Source organism: Scyliorhinus torazame, chromosome 13 (genome assembly GCF_047496885.1).
Source record: "Scyliorhinus torazame isolate Kashiwa2021f chromosome 13, sScyTor2.1, whole genome shotgun sequence".
Classification (NCBI taxonomy): domain Eukaryota; kingdom Metazoa; phylum Chordata; class Chondrichthyes; order Carcharhiniformes; family Scyliorhinidae; genus Scyliorhinus; species Scyliorhinus torazame.
In genome coordinates, this window is record NC_092719.1 from 189,128,495 (window position 1) to 189,149,749 (window position 21,255).

Genomic DNA, 21,255 nt, shown 5'->3' on the forward strand with positions numbered 1-21,255 from the left:
CCCCAGCAAAACCGCAAGAATGCTACAACTGCGGACAGTTGGGACATTTTGCCAAAGAGTGCAATGCCCCTAAAAAGCCACAGAGAGCCCAACAGACAGGCACTCTCAGTAAGAAAAAGGCAGAGCCCATACATAGCGTTAGCGCCCGGTCGGATCAGACAGACTTGACCGGAACGGACTTACGGTGTACAGGCTCCCCCAGTTGGGTCTGCGATACCCTTTGGGATAGGTCAGGACGACCCGTAGTCGCAGCGAAAATTCGGGGACAGCCTATTTTAAATAGTGGAGTTACACTCTGTACCCTCCAATCGGCAGGAACTGTTCCAGAGTCGATAAAATCTTGGAAGAGACCACCAATCCATTCACTATTTCCAGAGCCACTTCCTTAAGTACTCTGTGATGTAGATTATCAGACCCCAGGGATTTATCAGCCTTCAATCCCATCAATTTTCCCAACACTATTTCTCTACTAATATTGATCTCCTTCAGTTCCACCCTCTCACTAAACCCTGCGTTCCCCAGCATTTCTGTTTTCTGATTTGTGTCCCAGCTTCCAGCCACCAGCCCAGGAGCGACCCGCAACCTGGGAGCCTTCAGCCCCCGACCAGGCCCAGCCCCCCTGAAGGGTCCTGCTCCGGGACGCTGGAAAATGGAAACGGCTACTCACCTCCCCAATCCCCCTCAGCAGCCATTGCACCAGCTTCACGTTTTTAAAAAGGAGTACTAAACGACGCCCACCTGATTACTCGCTGGGGAGCCAGTTAATTCCTGGGAGGCCATTGCATTCAACTTCAATCTCGCTAATGAGATGGAAATGAATGCAAATGAGGGTTAATGATCTGCTCACCATATTTGGGTGCGATCTGGAACTCAACATCGGGAGTGGGCCAGTTAGATATCAAATTGATTTGCGTCCGGCGTCAAACTCAATTTTGCCGTTTCCCACTATTTAAATGGTGTGCCCAGATCCGTGTGACGCGCAATGCAAGAGCGCCCACAATCTTTATACTTGTGGAACTGCAAATTATGTTGTTGGTGTTTGCATTAGAATAATTAACAGCAAATGTTTCTGCCCTGAGGATGCAGGGAAGCAGCTGAAGATGGTTGACAATGCTCAATACCATTCAGAACTCCTCAGATACAGAAGCAGTCCATGCTCGCATGCAGCAAGGCCTGGACAACACTCAGGCTCGGGCTGGTAAGTGGTATGTAACATTAGTGCCAGACATCCATCAAGCAATGACTGTCTCCAATAAGAGAGAAACTAACCATCTCCCTTGGCATTCAATGGCATTACCATTACTGAATCCCCCACTATCAATATCCTGGGGAATGCTATTGACAAGAAGATTACCTGGGTTACCAATATAAATACTGTGGCTAGAAGAGCCGGTCAGAGCCTTGGAATTCTACAGCAAGTAATTTACCTCCTGACTTCTCAATGTCTGTCCACCTTCTGCAGGACAGAAATCGGAGTGTGCTGGAAGAGCATAGCTCCAACAATACTCAGGAAGCTGAACACTGTCCTGGACAAAGCAGTCAGCTTGATCAGCACTCCATCCACCATTTTAAATGTTTACTCCCTCCAACACTGATGTACAGGGACAGCATTGTGTATCCTCTACAAGATGCACTCTAGCAACTGCCTCAGTCCTGCAACCTCTACCACCTGGAAGGACAAGGGCAGCAGGCGCATGGGAACAGCACTGCCTGGAGCTTCCCCTCCAAGTCAAACATGATCCTGACTTGGAACCATATTGCCATTCCATCACTGTTGTGGGAATCAAAATCCTGGAACTCCCTCTCCAACAGCACTGTGGGTGTACCTACACCAAATGGACTGCAGCTGCTTGGGCGGTTCCCCTAATGAACGACAACCATTGGGTCTTGCCAACGATTCTCAGGTCCCAAGAAACCTGCCATAAACAGGTCCAGGCAGCGGGCGACCGAGGGGGACGTCAGACCAAACTTTCTGCCCCTCTTACGCAGCTTTATTCAAAGAACAAAGAAAAGTACAGCACAGGAACAGGCCCTTCGGTCCTCCAAGCCTGCGCCGACCATGCTGCCCGTCTAAACTAAAATCTTCTACACTTCCGGGGTCCGTATCCCTCTATTCCCATCCTATTCATGTATTTGTCAAGATGCCCCTTAAACGTCACGCGGCTGGATGTCCCTGGAGAGGAAGCATGCGGTGTCCACGGGCACACTCGAGGCTTTCCGTGCTCGGTGGGCACCTCAGGGGTCCCCGGTTCTCACATTTTGATTTCATGTTCTTAAGTTTCCCTTCCTCTTTTTTGCTCCGTTTGTCTTTTAGGAGCGGCCTCTTTCAATTTACCCCTCCGTTAATTTCTGTTCCTCGATTTAGTGGAGTGGGCCCTCAAAATCCAACATTCTCACACCCCAAGAAAAAACAATTTGCAGAGTCAAGGCGTGAGCCGCTCTGCTTCATTGCGGCTGCCGGCGATCAACGTCGATTAGCTGAGCAAAATGAGATTGCAATGCTGGCGTGTGAGCTGTGGGAGGCGCTGTGTGAACTTTGCAGATGTTTATGGAGGAGCCCTTCAGAGATGACTCACGAAAGGCTCCTCTCATGACTGGAAGTGAGTTCACCAGCCGAAGCCTGTGGTTCTCTCAAGCTTGGTGGTTCCGCTCAGCCTCTTTGTGTCGCTGCCAAAGGGCAGAGGGGTGCGTGCCCGTTCAGCGGTGACTTGGCTGCAGAGGTGTTGTGCCTTGGCTTGGATTCGGCTGTGTGCCCTTTAAGGAGCTGGAGCTGTGAGAAGTTGAAGGGGGTGATCTGACTAAATGGCGCCTACATGCCTGTTCACTGCCAGCGTCCTGTGGTGTTCACTGATATTTATACCTCTCGGTGAGTTTTTAATGTCTAAAACATCCGCTTGTGATTAATAATACTCCACGTCGCCTCGCAAACTCTTTATCAGCTTGTCAAGAGGCGGAGTAATGCAGCCCCCCCCCCCCCCCTGCTTTTAACATGTTTAACTTTCTCTTTTCTAGTTGACTCAATTAATGAATTGATTTCGTTTTTTTGAAACCTCATCACTTCCTCGCCAGAATCTGGGTCATGTGAGAACATATATATTTAAAAAGAAATGTGGTTGCCAAAATAGCTCAATGGTTTAAATGTGCCGATTCTTACAGATCACTGGGGGGAGGCCTCTCGTCCACTCCAACTGGACTGAAATCTGAACCAGGCCACGGGAAATGTCTGCCCCCGTCCAGGATTGTCATGAGCTGTGATGGCCCCTGTAGCCAAATTGCCAACACGTTCATGCCGAGGTTCCCTGCGCAAATGTGACTACTTGGGCGAGGCTCTGAGCAGCGACAGCGGCCTCTACTTTTCCATCCGCAGGATATATTTGTTGCAAAATCCTCAAATTGTTTGGAGATGATGTCCAAATAGCAATTTGGCCAGCCTGAGCTCCAAGCCAGGAATGCCCTTTGTCCAGAAGCCAAGTTAAACAGCTGCATGTTTCTATCAATGTGATGGGGTCACATGCATTAATGTGAACTGTGCTATAACACAGGTAGTACTTTCAGTAAGCTGTTGAGTTAGCATCCAGAGTCCCGAATGCCTGCTTTATTACCATGTGCTTTTCCTTTGTAACTAAAATAAATGTCTGATCTCGCTTTTTGATTTGTCCCAGTGTTGTTGAGTTAAATGAGTATGTTCAACTCTGAAACTTTTGACGTTCTTGCTCTCAGTGTGTTGAGTCTCTGAGTTATGTTTATCTCTTTCCACTTGGTAATATATTTCTGTTTCATTCTGTCATGATTTTGCATTCAACAATGTGTCCAATGTAAATTGTAAGGAAATAATATGCAGACTTTTTTTGCCACATCAAAATCCTCTATGTTCAGTGAGCGTCTTAGTAGATAAATGGCATAAAAAAATCCCCTATATAATCTTTATTATTGTCACAAGTAGGCTTACATTAACACTGCAATGAAATTACTGTGAAAATCCCCCAGTCGCCACACTCTGGCGCTTGTTTGGGTACAGAGAGGGAGAATTCAGAATGTCCAATTCATGTAACAGCACGTCTTTTAGGAGGAAACCCACACAGACACTGGGAGAACGTGCAGACTCTGCACAGACAGTGACCCAAGCCGGGAATCGAACCTGGGACCGTGGCTCTGTGAAATAACCGTGCTAACCACTGTGCTGCCCCAGAATCCCCTATGTATTCAGTTAATAACCAAGTTGGGTGGGCATTGCATGTGATCAGGAAAATTACGTTTTTGTCTCCAGCGTCTGAGATTTAATATAATCTGTACTCAAAATAATATCATCCCCCCCCCCCCCCCCTGCCCGCTCAGTGCAAGATTTAACATGGAAAAAAAACTACCCAAAGTTTGGCACAACTGTAAAAAAATTAATTAACGGGACATGGGCCTTTGCTGGCTAGGCCAGCATTCATTTCCCATTCCTGATTACCCTTGAGAAACGTGGTGGTGAGCTGCTATCTTGGTGCAGTGTAAAAATTAAGAAATTTTGCCCCTTGGGCATCTGTGGCTTCAGATGTCCAGACCCTTTGCTGTGACATACACACCCTTAATCTCTCTACTGCTCCCTTGTTTAAGGTGCACTTTAAACCTACCCTGTTGATCAAGCTGTTGGCTCCTTGCCCTAATATCACCTTGTGGCTCAGTGTCAGATGTTGCCTGATAGCCCTGCTGTAAAATACCTTGGAATATTTTACTCTGTTAAAGGTGCTCTATAAACACAGGCTGTTGTTGGTCTATGTGGACACTGGGGAATACGTTTGGAAATTGAATTTTACTTCCGAGTACTGGCTTCCCTCAACTTGATCAGAAATAAAAACCTATAGTTTTAAGAAAAAAAGGATATTATCTTGAAATGTTCCTCTAAATTGCCGAGAACACATCAAAATTTGGAAATGTTTTGTTTCCTTGCTTTGGGCAGGTGAAGGAGATACAGCCTGAGTGAGTGAGACACAGCCAGAGTGGGAATTGAAACTTGGTAATTTGGGTAGTGTGGTAATTTGGTACGGAGTGGGAGGAGGTGCTGTTTCCCTTTTTGTTTTGTTTCCTTCGTTTGGTTTTGTAACTGGTAATCAGCAGGGAGAGTTCCAGAGTGCTTTCCGGGAAGCAGGGAGAAAAGCAGGGAGCACCCTGGGAAGGTAGGTGATATAAAATCTTACCCCCAGGTTCCAGTGGCCTTCATTTTCGGGAGCGAGAGAGAGAGCCGGGGAGCAGCTTGGGAACAGGTAAGTGATAGATATTCTGCTATTCTGAGTGATCCGATGGCGCGGGGGGGACGAGGACTGAAAAGTGACATCACAGGAAAGCTGTGATCTGATTGGCTGATGGGGAATCTGCACTAAATTTAAAAATTAAACATTGTTAAACTAATTAAACATAATTAATTAATTACTTCATCATAATTTAGAGGGGTATTGAAGCCAGAGATCGGAGAGTACTGTATTTAGCATTTACATTTATAGTAGAAATCTAGTGCTAGGAAACATATAGTTAACAGTAACTTTTTTTTTAAAAATGTTTTAAATTTAATTAAATTAATTAACGCAATGTGAATTAGAGGGGTGCAGTGCTCTGACTCTGAGATGTGGCAGGTCCGGGAGGCTTCCAGAATCCCGGATGGCTACATCTGCAGAAAGTGCACCCGACTGGAGCTCCTCACCGACCACATGGTTCAGTTGGATGCACTTAGGAGCATGCAGGTGGCGGAAAGCGCCATAGATAGCAGTTATATAAATGTGGTCACACCCAAGGTGCAGGCAGAGAAATGGGTGACCACCAGAAGGGGCAGGCAGTCAGTGCAGGAATTCCCTGTGGTTGTTCCCCTCTCGAACAGGTATACCCCTTTGGATACTGTCGGGGGGAATAGCCTATCAGGGGAAAACAGCAGCAACCAGAGCCTTGGCACCACGGCTGGCTCTGATGTTCAGCAGCGAGGGTCAAAGTGCAGAAGAGCAATAGTCATAGGGACTCTATAGTCAGGGGCACAGATAGGTGCTTCTGTGGATGTGAAAGAGACTCCAGGATGGTATGTTGCCTCCCTGGTGCCAGGGTCCAGGATGTCTCCGAACAGGTAGCTGGCATCCTGAAGGGGGAGGCCAAACAGGCAGAGGTTCTGGTACATATTGGTACTAACAACATAGGCAGGAAGGGGCATGAGGTCCTGCAGCAGGAGTTCAGGGAGCTAGGCAGAAAATTAAAAGACAGGACCTCAAGGGTTGTAATCTCAGGGTTACTCCCTGTGCCACGTGCCAGTGAGGCTAGAAATAGGAAGGTAGAGCAGCTAAACACGTGGCTAAACAGCTGGTGTAGGAGGATGGATTTCAGTTATCTGGACCACTGGGAGTTCTTCTGGGGCAGGTGTGACCTGTATAAGAAGGATGGGTTGCATCTAAACTGGAGAGGCATAAATATCCTGGCCGCGAGGTTTGCTAGTGTCACACGGGAGGGATTAAACTAGTATGGCAGGGGGGTGGGCACCGGAGCAATAGGTCAGAAGGTGAAAAAATTGAGGGAGAACTAGGAAATAGGGCCACTATGGCTCTGAGGAAGAGCAGACAGGGAGATGTTTCTGAAAACAACGGGACTCGTGGTCTGAAGTGCATATGTTTTCATGCAAGAAGTATTACGGGTAAGGCAGATGAACTTAGAGCTTGGATTAGTACTTGGAACTATGATGTTGTTGCCATTACAGAGACCTGGTAGAGAGAAGGACAGGATTGGCAGCTAAACATTCCAGGATTTAGATGTTTTAGGCAGGATAGAGGGGGAGGTAAAAGGGGCGAAGGAGTTGCGCTACTGGTTAGGGAGAATATCACAGCTGTACTGCGGGAGGACACCTCAGAGGGCAGTGAGGCTATATGGGCAGAGATCAGGAATAAGAAGGGTGCAGTCACAATGTTGGGGGTTTACTACAGGCCTTCCAACAGCCAGCGGGAGATAGAAGAGCAGATAGGTAGACAGATTTTGGAAACGAGTAAAAACAACAGGGTTGTTGTGATGGGAGGCTTTCACTTCCCCAATATTGACTGGGACTCACTTAGTGCTAGGGGCTTGGACGGGGCAGAGTTTCTGAGGAGCATCCAGGAGGGCTTCTTAAAACAATATGTAGAGAGTTCATTGAGGGAAGGGGCTGTACTGGACCTGGTATTGGGGAATGAGCCCGGCCAGGTGGTAGAAGTTTCAGTAGGGGAGCATTTCGGGAACAATGACCACAATTCAGTAAGTTTTAAAGTGCTGGTGGACAAGGATAAGAGTGGTCCTCTGGTGAATGTGCTAAATTGGGGGGAGGCTAATTATAACAATATTAGACGGGAACTGAAGAATATAGATTGGGGGCGAATGTTCGAGGGTAAATCAACATCGGACATGTGGGAGGCTTTCAAATGTCAGTTGAAAGGAATTCAGGACCGGCATGTTTCTGTGAGGAAGAAGGATAAATATGGCAAATTTCGCCATCCTTGCATAACGAGAGATATTGTAGGCCTCGTCAAAACGAAAAAGGAGGCATTTGTCAGGGCGAGAAGGCTGGGAACAGACAAAGCCTGTGTGGAATATAAGGAAAGTAGGAAGGTACTTAAGCAAGGAGTCAGGAGAGCTAAAAGGGGTCACGAAAAGTCTTTGGCAAATAGGGTTAAGGAAACTCCCAAGGCTTTTTACACGTACATAAAAAGCAAGAGGATAGCCAGGGAAAGGGTTGGCCCACTGAAGGATAGGCAAGGGAATCTATGTGTGGAGCCAGAGGAAATGGGCGAGGTACTAAATGAATACTTTGCATCAGTATTCACCAAAGAGAAGGAATTGGTAGATGTTGAGTCTGGAGAAGTGTGTGTAGATAGCCTGGGTCACATTGAGATCCAAAAAGACAAGGTGTTGGGCATTTTGAAAAATATTAAGGTAGATAAGTCCCCAGGGCCTGATGGGATCTACCCCAGAATACTGAAGGAGGCAAGAGAGGAAATTGCTGAGGCCTTGACAGAAATCTTTGGATCCTCACTGTCTTCAGGTGATGTCCCGGAGGACTGGCGAATAGCCAATGTTGTTCCTTTGTTTAAGAAGGGTAGCAAGGATAATCCAGGGAACTACAGGCCGGTGAGCCTTACGTCAGTGGTAGGGAAATTACTGGAGAGAATTCTTCGAGACAGGATCTACTCCCATTTGGAAACAAGCGGTTGTATTAGCGAGAGGCAGCACGGTTTTGTGAAGAGGAGGTTGTGTCTCACTAACTTGATAGCGTTTTCGAGGGGGTCACAAAGATGATTGATGCAGGGAGGGCAGTGGATGTTGTCTATATGGACTTCAGTAAGGCCTTCGACAAGGTCCCTCATGGCAGACTGGTATAAAAGGTGAAGTCACACAAGGGGACAAGGTGGATACAGAACTGACTCGGTCATAGATGTCCGAGAGTAGCAATGGAAGGATGCTTTTCTAATTGGAGGGCTGTGACTAGTGGTGTTCCGCATGGATCTGTGCTGGGACCTTTGCTGTTCGTAGTATATATAAATAATTTGGAGGAAAATGTAATTGGTCTGATTAGTAAGTTTGCAGACGACACAAAGGTTGGTGGAATTGCGGATAGCGATGAGGACTGTCAGAGGATACAGCAAGATTTAGATTGTTTGGAGACTTGGGCGGCGAGATGGCAGATGGAGTTTAATTCGGACAAATGTGGGGTGATGCATTTTGGAAGGTCTAATACAGGTAGGGAATATACAGTGAATGGTAGAACCCTGAAGAGTATTGACAGTCAGAGAGATCTTGGTGTACAGGTCCACAGGTCACTGAAAGGGGCAACACAGGTGGAGAAGGTCGTCAAGAAGGCATACGGCATGCTTGACTTCATTGGCCGGGGCATTGAGTATAAGAATTGTCAAGTCATGTTGCAGCTATATAGAACCTTAGTTAGGTCACACTTGGAGTATAGCGTTCAATTCCTGGTTGCCACATTGCCAGAAGGATGTGGAGGCTTTAGAGAGGGTGCAGAAGAGATTTACCAGGATGTTGCCTGGTATGGAAGGCATTAGCCATGAGGAGAGGTTGAATAAACTTGGTTTGTTCTCACTGGAACGAAGAAGATTGAGGGGCGACCTGATAGAGGTCTACAAAATTATGAGGGGCATAGACAGAGTGGATAGTCAAAGACTTTTTCCCAGGGTAGAGGGGTCATAGGTTTAAGATGCGAGGGGCAGAGTTTAGAGGAGATGTACGAGGCAGGTTTTTTACACAGAGGGTGGTGGGTACCTGGAACCCGCTGCCGGAGGAGGTGGTGGAAGCAGGGACGATCGTGACGTTTAAGGGGGCATCTTGACAAATACATGAATAGGATGGGAATAGAGGGATATGGACTCCGGAAGTGTAGAAGATTTTAGTTCAGACGGGCAGCATGGTCAGCGCAGGCTTGGAGGGCCGAAGGGCCTGTTCCTGTGCTATCCTGTGTTTTGTTCTTTGTTCTTTATCTGTTAACACATCTTGCTTTTAAATAGTTCCCTTAACAGACTAAAACATCCCAATGTGCTTTGTGGGAGCAATTGTCAAATGAAACTTGACACCGAGGCTCATGAGGAGATTTTGGGACCGGTGACTAAATACTTGGTCAAAGGGAGAGATTTACTGACAAAGATCTTACAGGAAGATCTCAGACTTGGAATTGAAAAAATTCTCAGTTAATTTGTGTCGGGTTTGTCCGGGAGTTTCCCGCTGGCTCTGCTGGCGAGTTCCCCAGCTGTTCAATAGGGGAGTTTCTTACCAGTTTATCCAACACTTAGCACTGGGGAACTCGGAGATCAGGCTGCCATTTTGAAAGGGTGCCTGATCTCGAAGTGAGCTTGTGGCTCTCCCACACCCCCTACTGATGTGTTGGGTGCTCTGGATCCGTGGAACACATACAGGCCACCAACACTTAAAATAGTACAACACTCTTTTATTAAGCTAGAAACTGTTGAACATACTTTCACTGTGGGTTAACACGATGTTAGATTAAACTAAAGACCTATGCCTGTCCTAACCAGTCTATGCACTCTGCACATGGTGCAGATCTGTGCTGTAAGCTCTGTCCTTCTGAGAGGCTGCATCCCGAATGAGCGGGACCTCTGATGCCCGCTGTCTATATAGTGCGTCTGCTCTAACTGGTGATTGGCTGCGGTGTTGTGTGTGTTGATTGGTCTTGCTGTGTGTCCATCAGTGTGTGTGGCTGCACCATAATATACTGGTGTATATTATGACACCTACCCATGGACACTATCACCCCCCCCAAGTGAGGACACCCCGGTTTGGGATCTCTGGGGGTTCCCCCCCTCTTCATGTCTCCTCAAGTCCCCTTATAGCACCCCCTCCCTTCCAGGACCCTCACCCAACCTCCCAAAAGCCCCTGCGTACCTGTCCTGCACACCTCCACTCTTCAACCCCCCCCCCCCCCCCTCCTCCTTTCATGGACATGGCCTCCCATGCCCTTGGCAGTGGCACCTGGGCAGTGTTCCTGCCAGCCTGGCAGTGCCACATTCCAGGGGGAGGGCTAGGGGGCGAACCTGGACTGACCCTGACCGCTCAGGGGTCTCCGATGGTCTGGGAGACGGCGTGGGAGACCCCACGGGTGCCATTCCTCCTGGTCCTCGTTTGCGTGGACCAGTACGGAACGGTGCCCGGATGCGGCCTTGCTATCTGACCCTGATGCCTCGCAGGACCTGGGTGAATCCTGCGTGGCTGAACGACTGCCGGGAAGCCCACCTACCCTGCACAACATGGGTTGTGGGGGTGAGACCCACGCAGACACGGAGAGAATGTGCACATCCACACGGGCAGTGACCCGGGTGCGGGATCGAACTGGGTCCTCGGTGCCGTGAGGCAGCAGTGCTAACCACTGCACCACCGTGCTGCCCACCAGATGTATTTTTAAATGGTCATCATTAGGCTTTTTAAATTCCCGATTTCGTGATAATAGCACTATGCCACCACATCTGTCAGCCCATCAGGAATCCGGAAGCTTTTTAATGGCTTGGAAGCTTTTAGTGGATTTGTAATACAGCCACAACACTAGCACCTGACCTCCATTTTAGCTGACCACTTTGAGTGAGCAGGCGAGATGGTGACAAGTAGAAGCAGTCTATTCCAGCTGAACAATTATGCGAGGATCAGCGCCTTCCGACAGAGCAAGAAGGTACAGGAATTGAGCTACCTTAGCGAGGCAGCATTGCGCCTCAATGATGCGTCTCCCGACATTCTGCAGCACTCTGAAAACGAGAGGAAGAAGCCTGTTTCCAAACACAAACAGGAGATCAGCAGCAGGAGCGCTGTCCAATAATCGTGAATATCGTGTCGCAGGATGTTCTCTGACTGAAACAGGACTGGAAAGGTGAGTGACCTGGAACATTTAATTGTGTTCTGATGTGCATCTAGCTTCTTCACCTTCCCTTCTCTTACACCTTACGCACAAAACCTTACCTGAGGACCGTCCCTTTCTGTCGAGTCACCTCTTCACATCCCTGAGCTGACCAACCACGGCTGACACTCGCTCTCATCTTATTGTAATACCACACATGTCCCTCACAGTGACCCTCCAGATCATTCCACAGCTCATTGAATTGTTCTAAACAGGTACAGAAAATAATAATTGAGGCTAGTGGAATCATGGCCTTTATATCTGGAGAACTAGAATACAAGGGATAGGAGTCATGTGTCAATTATACCAAGCCTTGGTTAGACCACATCTGGGTACTGGGAGCAGTTTGGATACCATACCTGAGGAAAGATATATTGGCTTTGAAAGGAGTGCAGTGTAGGTTTATTGAATGATACCTGGTCTCCGAGGGTTAAACTATGAAGACACATTACACAAACTAGGGCTGTGTTCCCGAGAATTTGGATGGTTAAGGGATCATAGATCATAGAATTTACAGTGCAGAAGGAGGCCATTCAGCCCATCGTGTCTGCACCGGCTCTTGGAAAAAGCACCCTACCCAAGGTCAACACCTCCACCCTATCCCCATAACCCAGTAACCCCACCCAACACTAAGGGCAATTTTGGCCACTAAGGGCAATTTATCATGGCCAATCCACCTAACCTGCACATCTTTGGACTGTGGGAGGAAACCGGAGCACCCGGAGGAAACCTACGCACACACGGGGAGGATGTGCAGACTCCGCACAGCCAGTGACCCAAGCCGGAATTGAACCTGGGACCCTGGAGCTGTGAAGCAATTGTGCTATCCACAATGCTACCGTGCTGCCCCAGAGGATGATTTGATTGAAGTTTTCAAGTTATTAAGGGGAACAGATATGGTAGATTGGGATGGCACAGTGGTTAGCACTGCTGCCTCACAGCACCAGGGACCCGGGTTCAATTCCGACCTTGGGTAACTGTCTGTGTGGAGTTTGCACATCCTCCCCGTGTCTGCGTGGGTTTCCTCCGGGTGCTCCGGTTTCCTCCCACAGTCCAAAGATGTGCAGTTTAGGTGGATTGATCATGCTAAATTCCCCCATAGGGTGTGGTTGCAGTAATAGGGTGGGGAATTGAGCCTAGGTATAGTGGTCTTTTGAAGGGTCAATGCAGACTAGATGGGCTGAATGGTCTCTTTCTTCACTGTAGGGATTCGATGATTGGAAGAAACTATTTTTGCTGATCGGGTATGGCGGAACCTTTGGAAGGTTGGGGACCGGGACGGGGGTGTGGAAGGGTGGGATTCTAATAGAGGGGAACCCTCAAGCTCACTTAAGAGTTCGGGCACCCTTTCAAAATGGTGGCCTGATCTCTGAGGAGCCGGTCTGGCCAGCGGGTTCAGCTCCCCAGTGATGAAAAAAAGCCCAGAGAGAAACTCCCCAGGGCCTGAAAAAGTGAATAAGTCTGGTTAGCTAGCAGACAGAGCTGTGGGGATACTCCCAGTCAAACTCACGTGAAATAACACTTGGAAACTTCGCGCCCTCCATTTCACGCAGCCCCACGTCTTTTCTTTCTCCCCATGGAGCACAGAACACCAGGAAATGCTGAGGTAGCCCCTCCAGCCACCTTCATTTTAATCACTGCAGCGCAGGAGTCCCTGGAGATGAGCAAAATCTTGGCATGCCTTACTGTTGGAGATGGAGAGATGGGTGGTCTCTCTCTGCTAATTGTTAAGAAAATTAAATATCACACTGACATAAATACTCCTGTTGACTTTACATGAGCAGCCACTGAATAGTCTGATGTGCCAAATCGAGATTTAGCGCCCCCTCACTTCGGCATTTCTAATTCATGCCTTTTATCTCTAATAGGCCTTGCAAGCATCTCTTTGAGAAGTGATGCGAGAGGGGGCTGAAGAATGCCCTCCATCAGTGCAGATACACAGCAGCCACCAAGGCAATCAGTTGGATTCTTGCACTTCACAAGTGCACAGGAGCAGGCGATGGATTTGGATACAGCAGAGGAGAGTCCCCATTGGAGGGTTCAGCTCTGCAGAATAGACACAGATGCTGAGCCTTGGGAGATCTTTAATGAAGAGGACAATTCTGGAGCAGCAGCAGAAAATAAGTTGAGGTTCTGTCCATATTTTCAGACACACTGCACTCCAATGGAGAGAGATTAAAGGAGTCTCTAACGTTAATGCCACAATGTCTTTCTGGTGACATTTCCATCCATAGGCTGAGTGGCCAGCTGCATGGAGCATCAGTCACATCTGGCAACTGAGTACATACTGGCTCTGACCAATGTCTTGCACACTTATGATTGAGGCAAGCCTTGTCTTGGCTGTTCAGCACCTCATTGAGTGTTCTACAGCTCTTGGTCAGCAGAGAGGTGCAGATGGGCCAAAAGAGGGAGGATGGCAAAAGGGCAGAGGGAAACGGAGGCTCCACTCATGGGACTTCCAATCCAACCCTACCCTTCAAAGCCCATATGCTGCCAGCTGGAGTGCTCCTGCACAGGTGTCAGTGAGGCAACCTTTGCAAGGGTCTTCCTGACCTCCAAGACCCAGGGAATGTCGGCCAAAAGCATCCTATCTCTAACCCTACTGAAACCACAGGACTAACACCATGTCGGAGTAGTAGAAAAAGGAATATAAGAGATTATTGGTTGTGCAAGTGTACAATGGGATGAAACACAATGGGCAGAACTTAATGCAGCCCCGCCCCAAGGTGATTACTTTGGGATGGGGGGCATTTAATTGGGTGGGTGGGTATGGGGGGAGGACTCCACCACCTTCCTACCTCTGCCCGGTTAAACCGGGGGTGGAAAAGCTCACGGATGCTAATTGAGATCCTTGAGGGGGCAATTATTGCCTCAGCCTGCCACAGCTGGTATTCAACTAGCGGTCGGTGTGGGAAAATGTAAAAGCAAACCATGAAGGATTATCTTTGGGTCTCCAGAAGCTGAGAGAGGTGGGGGCGGGGGGGGGGCGGGGAGCGTGGGGGGCTGGTGAAAAGGGGTTTCCTCTTTTGAAGTGCCTGATTGATGAACTTGGACTCCACATTGTGAAGAGCAGGGTGCCCACTGAGAGCCAAACTGCCCACTGCTTTTCCCCTGACCCCTATCCCCTTCCCAATCAGTGACCCTCATCCATTCCTCTCACCCGTGGCCTGCGTTGCTCAGCAATACTGACCTCTGGTGGGTTTATTACTGGCAGCAACTATTACTCCAAGTGGTACTGACAGGCAATGGAGATGGCCTCTGCTTTTTTGGCAGCTCTCTGAGGGCAGGACCTCTGCCCCTAGGGTCCTCAATCCCTGGCAAGGTAGCCAGTTAAGTGACACATAATTGTGGCGGACCTTCACCGACAAAGGGGACATGGGGCTCCCACCGATACTCCAGCTGAGGACTGAGACCCTCATAGCCAACATTAAATTCCATAGAATGTTACAGTTCTGTTTTGTGTTTAATTCAAGTCATAACCCCCACGAGCACCGGACCACCATGGAGAAACCATCAGTGATCTCCCCGTTTGACTTGTGGAGTATGAGCTCCCCATGTAGGGGGCAGCGGCCACCCACATGGGGTCCGTTATGCACTAATATAAAAGCTAGTCCAAAGCAGGGCCTAGAGAGATTCGTCTTCCCAGCAAGAACTGTACTGGGAGTGAAATGCTGCTTTGTGCAGAAGTATATAAATAGTTAATACATTTAAGTGCATTTATCTCCGATGTCCTCAATTCCTAAAATACGCCATATAATAATAAAAAATAGGTGGGAAGGCAAGTGGAGAGGATGGGACAAAGAGTCTACGAAGGGATCTGGACAGGTTAGGTGAGTGGGAAAAAACGTGGCAGATGGAACATAATGTCGGAAAATTTGAAGTTATGACCTTTGATAAGAAGAATACTGGAGCTGAATACTATTTAAATGGAGCAGAAAACTGCAGCACAGAGGGATTTGGAGGTCCTTGTGCATCGATCACAAAAAGCTAGCATACCAGTTCAGCCAGTAATTTGGAAGGCAAATGGAATTGTGGACTTTCTTTCAAAGGGAATGGAGTATAAAATTAGGGAAGTGCTGCTAAAACTATACATGACACTAGTTAGACCACACCTGGTATACTGTGAACAGTTTTGGTTCCCATATCTAAGGAAGGATATACCAGCATTGGAGGCAGCCCAGAGAAGGTTCACTAGGTTGATCCTGGGTAGGGAGGGATTTTCTTATGAGGAGAGGTTAAGTAGTTTGGGCTTGCGTTCATTGGAGTATAGAAGAATGAGGAGCGATCTTATTGAGACATATAGGATTCTTGGGGCTTGACAGGGTAGATGCTGAGAGGTTGTTTCCTTTTGTGGGATTATCTAGGACCAGAAGGCATAATCTCAGAGTAAGGGGTCGCTGAGGTAGACAGAACTGGGGCTGGTTTAGCACAGTGGGCTAAACAGCTGGCTTGTAAAGCAGAACAAGGCCAGAAGTACGGGTTCAATTCCCATACCAGCCTCCCCGAACAGGTGCCAGAATGTTGCGACTAGGGGCTTTTCACAGTAACTTCATTTGAAGCCTACTTATGACAAGTGATTTTCATTCAGTCATTCATTCATTTTGAATCAGTAAAGGAATCGAGGGTTGTGGCATCGAGAGTTGTGGCAATGACGCGGGAAAGTGGAGTTTAAAAAAAATAAATTTAGAGTACCCAATTCATTTTTTCCATTTAAGGGGCAATTTAGCATGGCCAATCTACCTACCCTGCACATCTTTGGGTTTTGGGGGCGAAACTCACGCAAACACGGGGAGAATGTGCAAACTCCACACGGACAGTGACCCAGAGCTGGGATCGAACCTGGGACCGCGGCGCTGTGAGGCAGCAGTGCGAACCACTGCGCCACCGTGTTGCCCTGGGAAAGTGGAGTTGAGCATTATTATCAGATTAGCCAAACTCATTGAATGGCAGAGCAGACTAGATGGGCTGAATGGCCTACTTCTGCTCCTATGCCTTACTGTTTTATAACATTTCATTCAAAGCTCTATTCCCATCCTGACCATTTTTGCCTGCCACCTGCCAAGTGGCTTTCTGTTTTGTGAAGAATAGAACAGGTCAAAGCTAAGCAGTACATGAAAAGTGATGGGTTTTTGATCATGAGATTGCTTTGTGCTGGGGACTAGGGGGTATCCAATGTGTTCTGCATATTGTGTGCCAATTGGCTGCAGTGCCACAATTTAATTGAAGCATGCCTGAATTAATTTACCTTGGACATTCTTGGCAGCTAAGTCTGTCGCTGCCATATGGAGAGACAAAACTTTCAGCACCTTCCTCCTCTTGGGAGTTCCAGGGCAGGATTCTCCCATTCGGCGACAGAGTGTCCACGCCATCGGAAACGGCATCGCATTTCACGACGGCGTGAACGGGCCGCTGGGTGTACCGATTCTAGCCCCTACAGGAGGCCAGCATGGCGCTGGAGCGGTTCACGCCGCTCTAGCCTCCCATCCCGGCGCGAACTGTGCGCAGCGCCATCCCGTGCATGCGCAGTGGCACCGGCGTCAACGAGGATATGCGCAGTGGTGCCGGCGCCATCCTGCGCATGCGCGGTGGCCTCCCTCAATGCGCTGGTCCCGACGCAACATGGCGCAGGAGTTCAGGGGCCAGCGCGTAGGAAAATAGGCCCGGGGAGCGAGAGGCCGGCCCACCGATTGGTGGGCCCTTATCGCGGGCCACGCCCCATCGGAGGACCCCCCCCCCCCCGGGATCAGTGCCCCCCCACCTCCACAGGCCGCCCCCAACCCTGTGCGCAGAGTTCCCGCCGGCTGCGACCAGGAAAATCGCGTGCCGGTGTCGGGGCGGCGTGGCGCAGTTGCGGGGATTCTCCGGCCCGGCGCGGGGCTGGAAGGATCCCGCCCTCAATCCTTGCTGCAAGGTGCAGAAGACCATTATAGTTCTGGATTCCGTGCCGGGTGCATAATATGAAAGGCCATCCCCCCAGAAGCGCATCTTCAGGGCGACACGGGGGCACAGTGGTTAGCACTGCTGCCTCACAGCTCCAGGGACCCGGATTAAATTCCGGCCTTGGGTGACTGTCTGTGTGGAGTTTGCAGTTTCTTTCCGTGTCTGCGTGGGTTTCTTCCGGGTGCTCCGTTTTCCTCCCACAGCCCAAAGATGTCCAGGTTAGGTGGATTGGCCGTGCTAAATTGCCCCTTAGTGTCTAAAAGGTTAGGTGGGATTATTGGGTTATGGGGATATGGTGGAGGCGTAAGCTTAAGTAGGGTGCTGTTTCCAAGGTACGATGCAGACTCGATGGGCTGAATGGTCTTCTGCACTGTAGAGATTCTATGATTCTGCATCCCAATGATTTGCTCTCCTCACAACTGTGGTGGCTGGTCACGTGGCTTCTTGTTGTACCATGTTGCGCAGTTGTTGGCTCGCTGCACCTCTGGGAATCCAGCCAAAGTGACAAAACTGAGTGCACACTTGTTCTGCCCCAGATGACGATTTCCTGGAGTTATGTTTTAGTTAAGTCAGAGCCATTTTAAAATTGAATAGGAAAACTAGTACCAGTACAAAGTAGATTCTGGTCTTGAAATCTCTTGACGATGTCCATTTTAAGAATGCAAAACTCTGATTGGTCGATTCGATCTCACAGCACCAGGGACCCGTGTTCGATTCCGACCTTGGGTGACTGTGGTGTTTGCACATTCTTCCCGTATCTGGGTGGGTTTCCTCTGGGTGCTCTGGTTTCTTCCTACAGTAGGCTAGGTGGACTGGCCATGCTAAATTGCTCCTTGGAAGGGGTTACTGGGATAAGGTGGGGGATTGGGCCTGGGTAGGGCTCTCTTTTGGAGGGTCGGTGCAGACTCGATGGGTCGAATGGCCTCCTTCTGCACTGTACGGTTTCTATGATCCCACAAATTATTCTGGACATTGGACGGAATTCTCCTAAGCCCCTGCCGGCGGGCTCAGCGGGAGCTCCAAAGATCAGTTTTACATTGGAATGAATTTCCAAAAGGATCTTCCGCTGGTACCTGCCATGGCAGATGGGGAGACCCGCTGGAGGCCAGCGTGAAATTGGTTTGCATCCCACTAATGGGATGTAGATAAAGGCAGGTCCACCTACGCCCGATTCTCCACAGCATCAGCAGGAAAACACGCACGGAGCGAAACATGTCCAGAACAACTTGGCATGCAGACATTGGGCCTCACATGGGGCTGCCTCGTGGAGTGCAAAATGGAGGCTGCCCGCAACCCTGGATCCCAGAACACCACAGCAGTGGGTGGGAGGAGCACCTGCAGGCGGACCGTCCAAATTCAATGTCTTGTTGGAGGTCCATCTTCCAGCCTCAGAATGTTCTTGTAGATCCACCTTCTTTCTTCAATAGTTGGTCAGTGATATTGGGCGCCTTTTCAATATGCCGTCTGGATAGAATGGTGGGACTACGCACCATCAGGTTTGTCCTGCTATGGAATACGGTGCAAAACACCTGGTTGCATGATTAATGTGGCCGGGGCCGGAAGATTTAGCACGTTTTCCCGCCGGCCTCTGCAGCGTTTCCGCCCCCGCCACGGAATTTAGTCCCTAAGTAGGAGAATTCCTAATTCAGCACCTCTGACCAAGAGCTTAATTTGAGGCAAACACTGGTTAGAAAAGGATGCGATACCCGCTAATCTCCTTTCCATGGTCAGCCTCATCAGGAACCTGCAGACTTGTGGGATTATCCTATCATTTTTAAAGTTTCTACAACATTTAGCAGCGGGCTTAATCAGGCCTATGGAAGTACTTATTTTAAAAATACAAACCACCTATAACCATACCTCTGGGAGAATTCCAGGATTTGGAGCATCAGTGGGGGCGAGTGGGGTGGGGAGGGAGATCGACAACATAATTAGTAAGATGAGGTATTCACCACTCTGTCCTTCAGTGATTTTTTTGTTCAGAGGAAATAGTATAATGATTTTAAGATAACTTTTGGAAGGATTATCATATGCCTGGATTCTTCAATTATGGGCTTTATCAGAGCTGCCGTTTATCAACTTGTGCAATAAAGGAAGTGGGTCTGCTCAAAGTTACTTCCTGCGTTTTGTAAGCAACAAAATTGCCTGACAAGCACCCTGCACTTGAATTTGGGCGGGGGCGCGTAGTGTGTAATTGAAGACTTGTCCTGGCATCACACTTAACTGCCAGATGCTAAATTACATCCTTTTTTAAAACTTGCTATTAGTCTTTCCTCCTGTTTTTTAGGTATTTGACTCCATGTGTAGAGCAGATTGGGCGGGGGATGGAGAAAACATTTAATGGACTCAACTGTGTTACCCAGCTGTGACAATTCACACCTCATGCAGTGCTGGCTAACTGGCTAAATAAGTGTTAATTGTTATGGCTCCCCTTTCTGGACCTTGGTCTGGCATGATTTGTGTGCACAACAAAGCTGCAACATTTGCAGAGTTCAGTCTTTTCTAAACTGAGTGAAATGTTTTGCAGGATTTCTTGGGTAGGTTTTTGGACCTGCTGCGAATATCCATATCGCAGAACCATCTGATGTGACATTTGTACTTGGAAGTCCTGGGTTAATCTTCGTTTTAACGTTTTTCGATTTGCACACCAGTTTTCTCTGCTATGTTTCAACTACAGTAAGATGGCCACAGAGCGAACCCCTCACCCTTGATTGGTAATCTGGAGTCACTGAGTTTTGATCTTGCATGCATGGATCACCATTACCCTAAAAAGCAATGAAGACCATAAACGCTTGGTAATGGATATTTTATTCACCTCCGGAAAGATGAAATGCAAATAAGAAAAACTGCAAAGTGAGAGAAGTGATCTTCCACCAAAGGAGGCTGTGAATAGCAGGCATGCTTTATCCTCACTGACGAGGACCGTCCTCAGCATATCCTAACACAGTGTATTTTAGTGATTTGTGAATTAGAGCTGAACATAAGGTTCCAGATTCCTTCTCATTCTAAGCCGTGGAACTCTTGAGTCTCTGATTCGTGCAGCCGCATGTGGTGGAGATTGCAGATTTGTGTTTGAACATGTCTGCACCAGGGTTCTTTGTGACAATGCACTTACCTTGACTCTTGTTTGCTTCCAGGCAGGGATCAGGAGGGATGGAGGTGGTGGTGTAATTAATACTTAGACAATTGAAAGAAAGACAATTGAAAGAAAGCAAATCAATCCCAGTCAAAGTTGAGACAACACCATACATGTGAGAGGGCATACATAAGTTCCCATTCGGCAAGTGTCTCCATGACAATGCTTTTTCTGTATTTTTTGTCAATTTTACTTTTGAATCAATGCATCTGCAATATTCTACAATCTCCTTATCGGGGGCCTCACAAATTGTTTCTGCCACAACCATCTATTACGCTGAACAGTTAACTCTGCCCAAGGTGGTTAGGTTAGGTTCAGCTGGCACAGGGATTATATGTTGATCTTATGATTAAGTTGATCTTTTCTCTACATCCCCGTTATGACTGTAACCTTACATTCTGTAGTCTCTCCTTCCTTCCCTATTTACGGTATGTGTTGTCTGTACAGCATGCAAGAAACAACACTTTTCACTGTGTACTAATACATGTGACAATAATAAATCATATCAAAATATGTGCTGAACCATCCAACTATTGTTGCTTGGTGAACGAGGGAGTCAAAGGTTGTCGAGGGGGCAGACAGGATGTGGAGTTGAGGCCACGATCACGATGGCGGAGCAGGTTCAAGAGGCTGAATAGCCTACTCCTGTTCCTAATTCAACTTTCATAACTGACGTGCCACAACCTAAAATTACCATCATGTGGTTGCGATGCTCTGTACAGGTGCAGAGGAACCAGATTGTCTGCAGCCTTGGTGTCAGATTGGACTCCAACATGAACATCCAATC

The 21,255-nt window shown here is 48.3% G+C and overlaps 1 protein-coding gene across 2 annotated transcripts in view; it reads left to right on the top strand.

Annotated features, from left to right (window-relative positions):
* The first annotated feature begins 2,542 nt into the window (after positions 1–2,542).
* Positions 2,543–21,255, top strand: part of shisa10.1 (shisa family member 10, tandem duplicate 1) — a 123,953-nt gene continuing 105,240 nt past the window's right edge. For both annotated transcript variants that reach the window (XM_072472602.1, XM_072472603.1), the window contains exon 1: positions 2,543–2,866. In XM_072472602.1, coding sequence (XP_072328703.1) covers positions 2,803–2,866 — 64 coding nt within the window. In that variant the 5' untranslated portion in view covers positions 2,543–2,802. The remainder of the gene's footprint in view (positions 2,867–21,255) is intronic.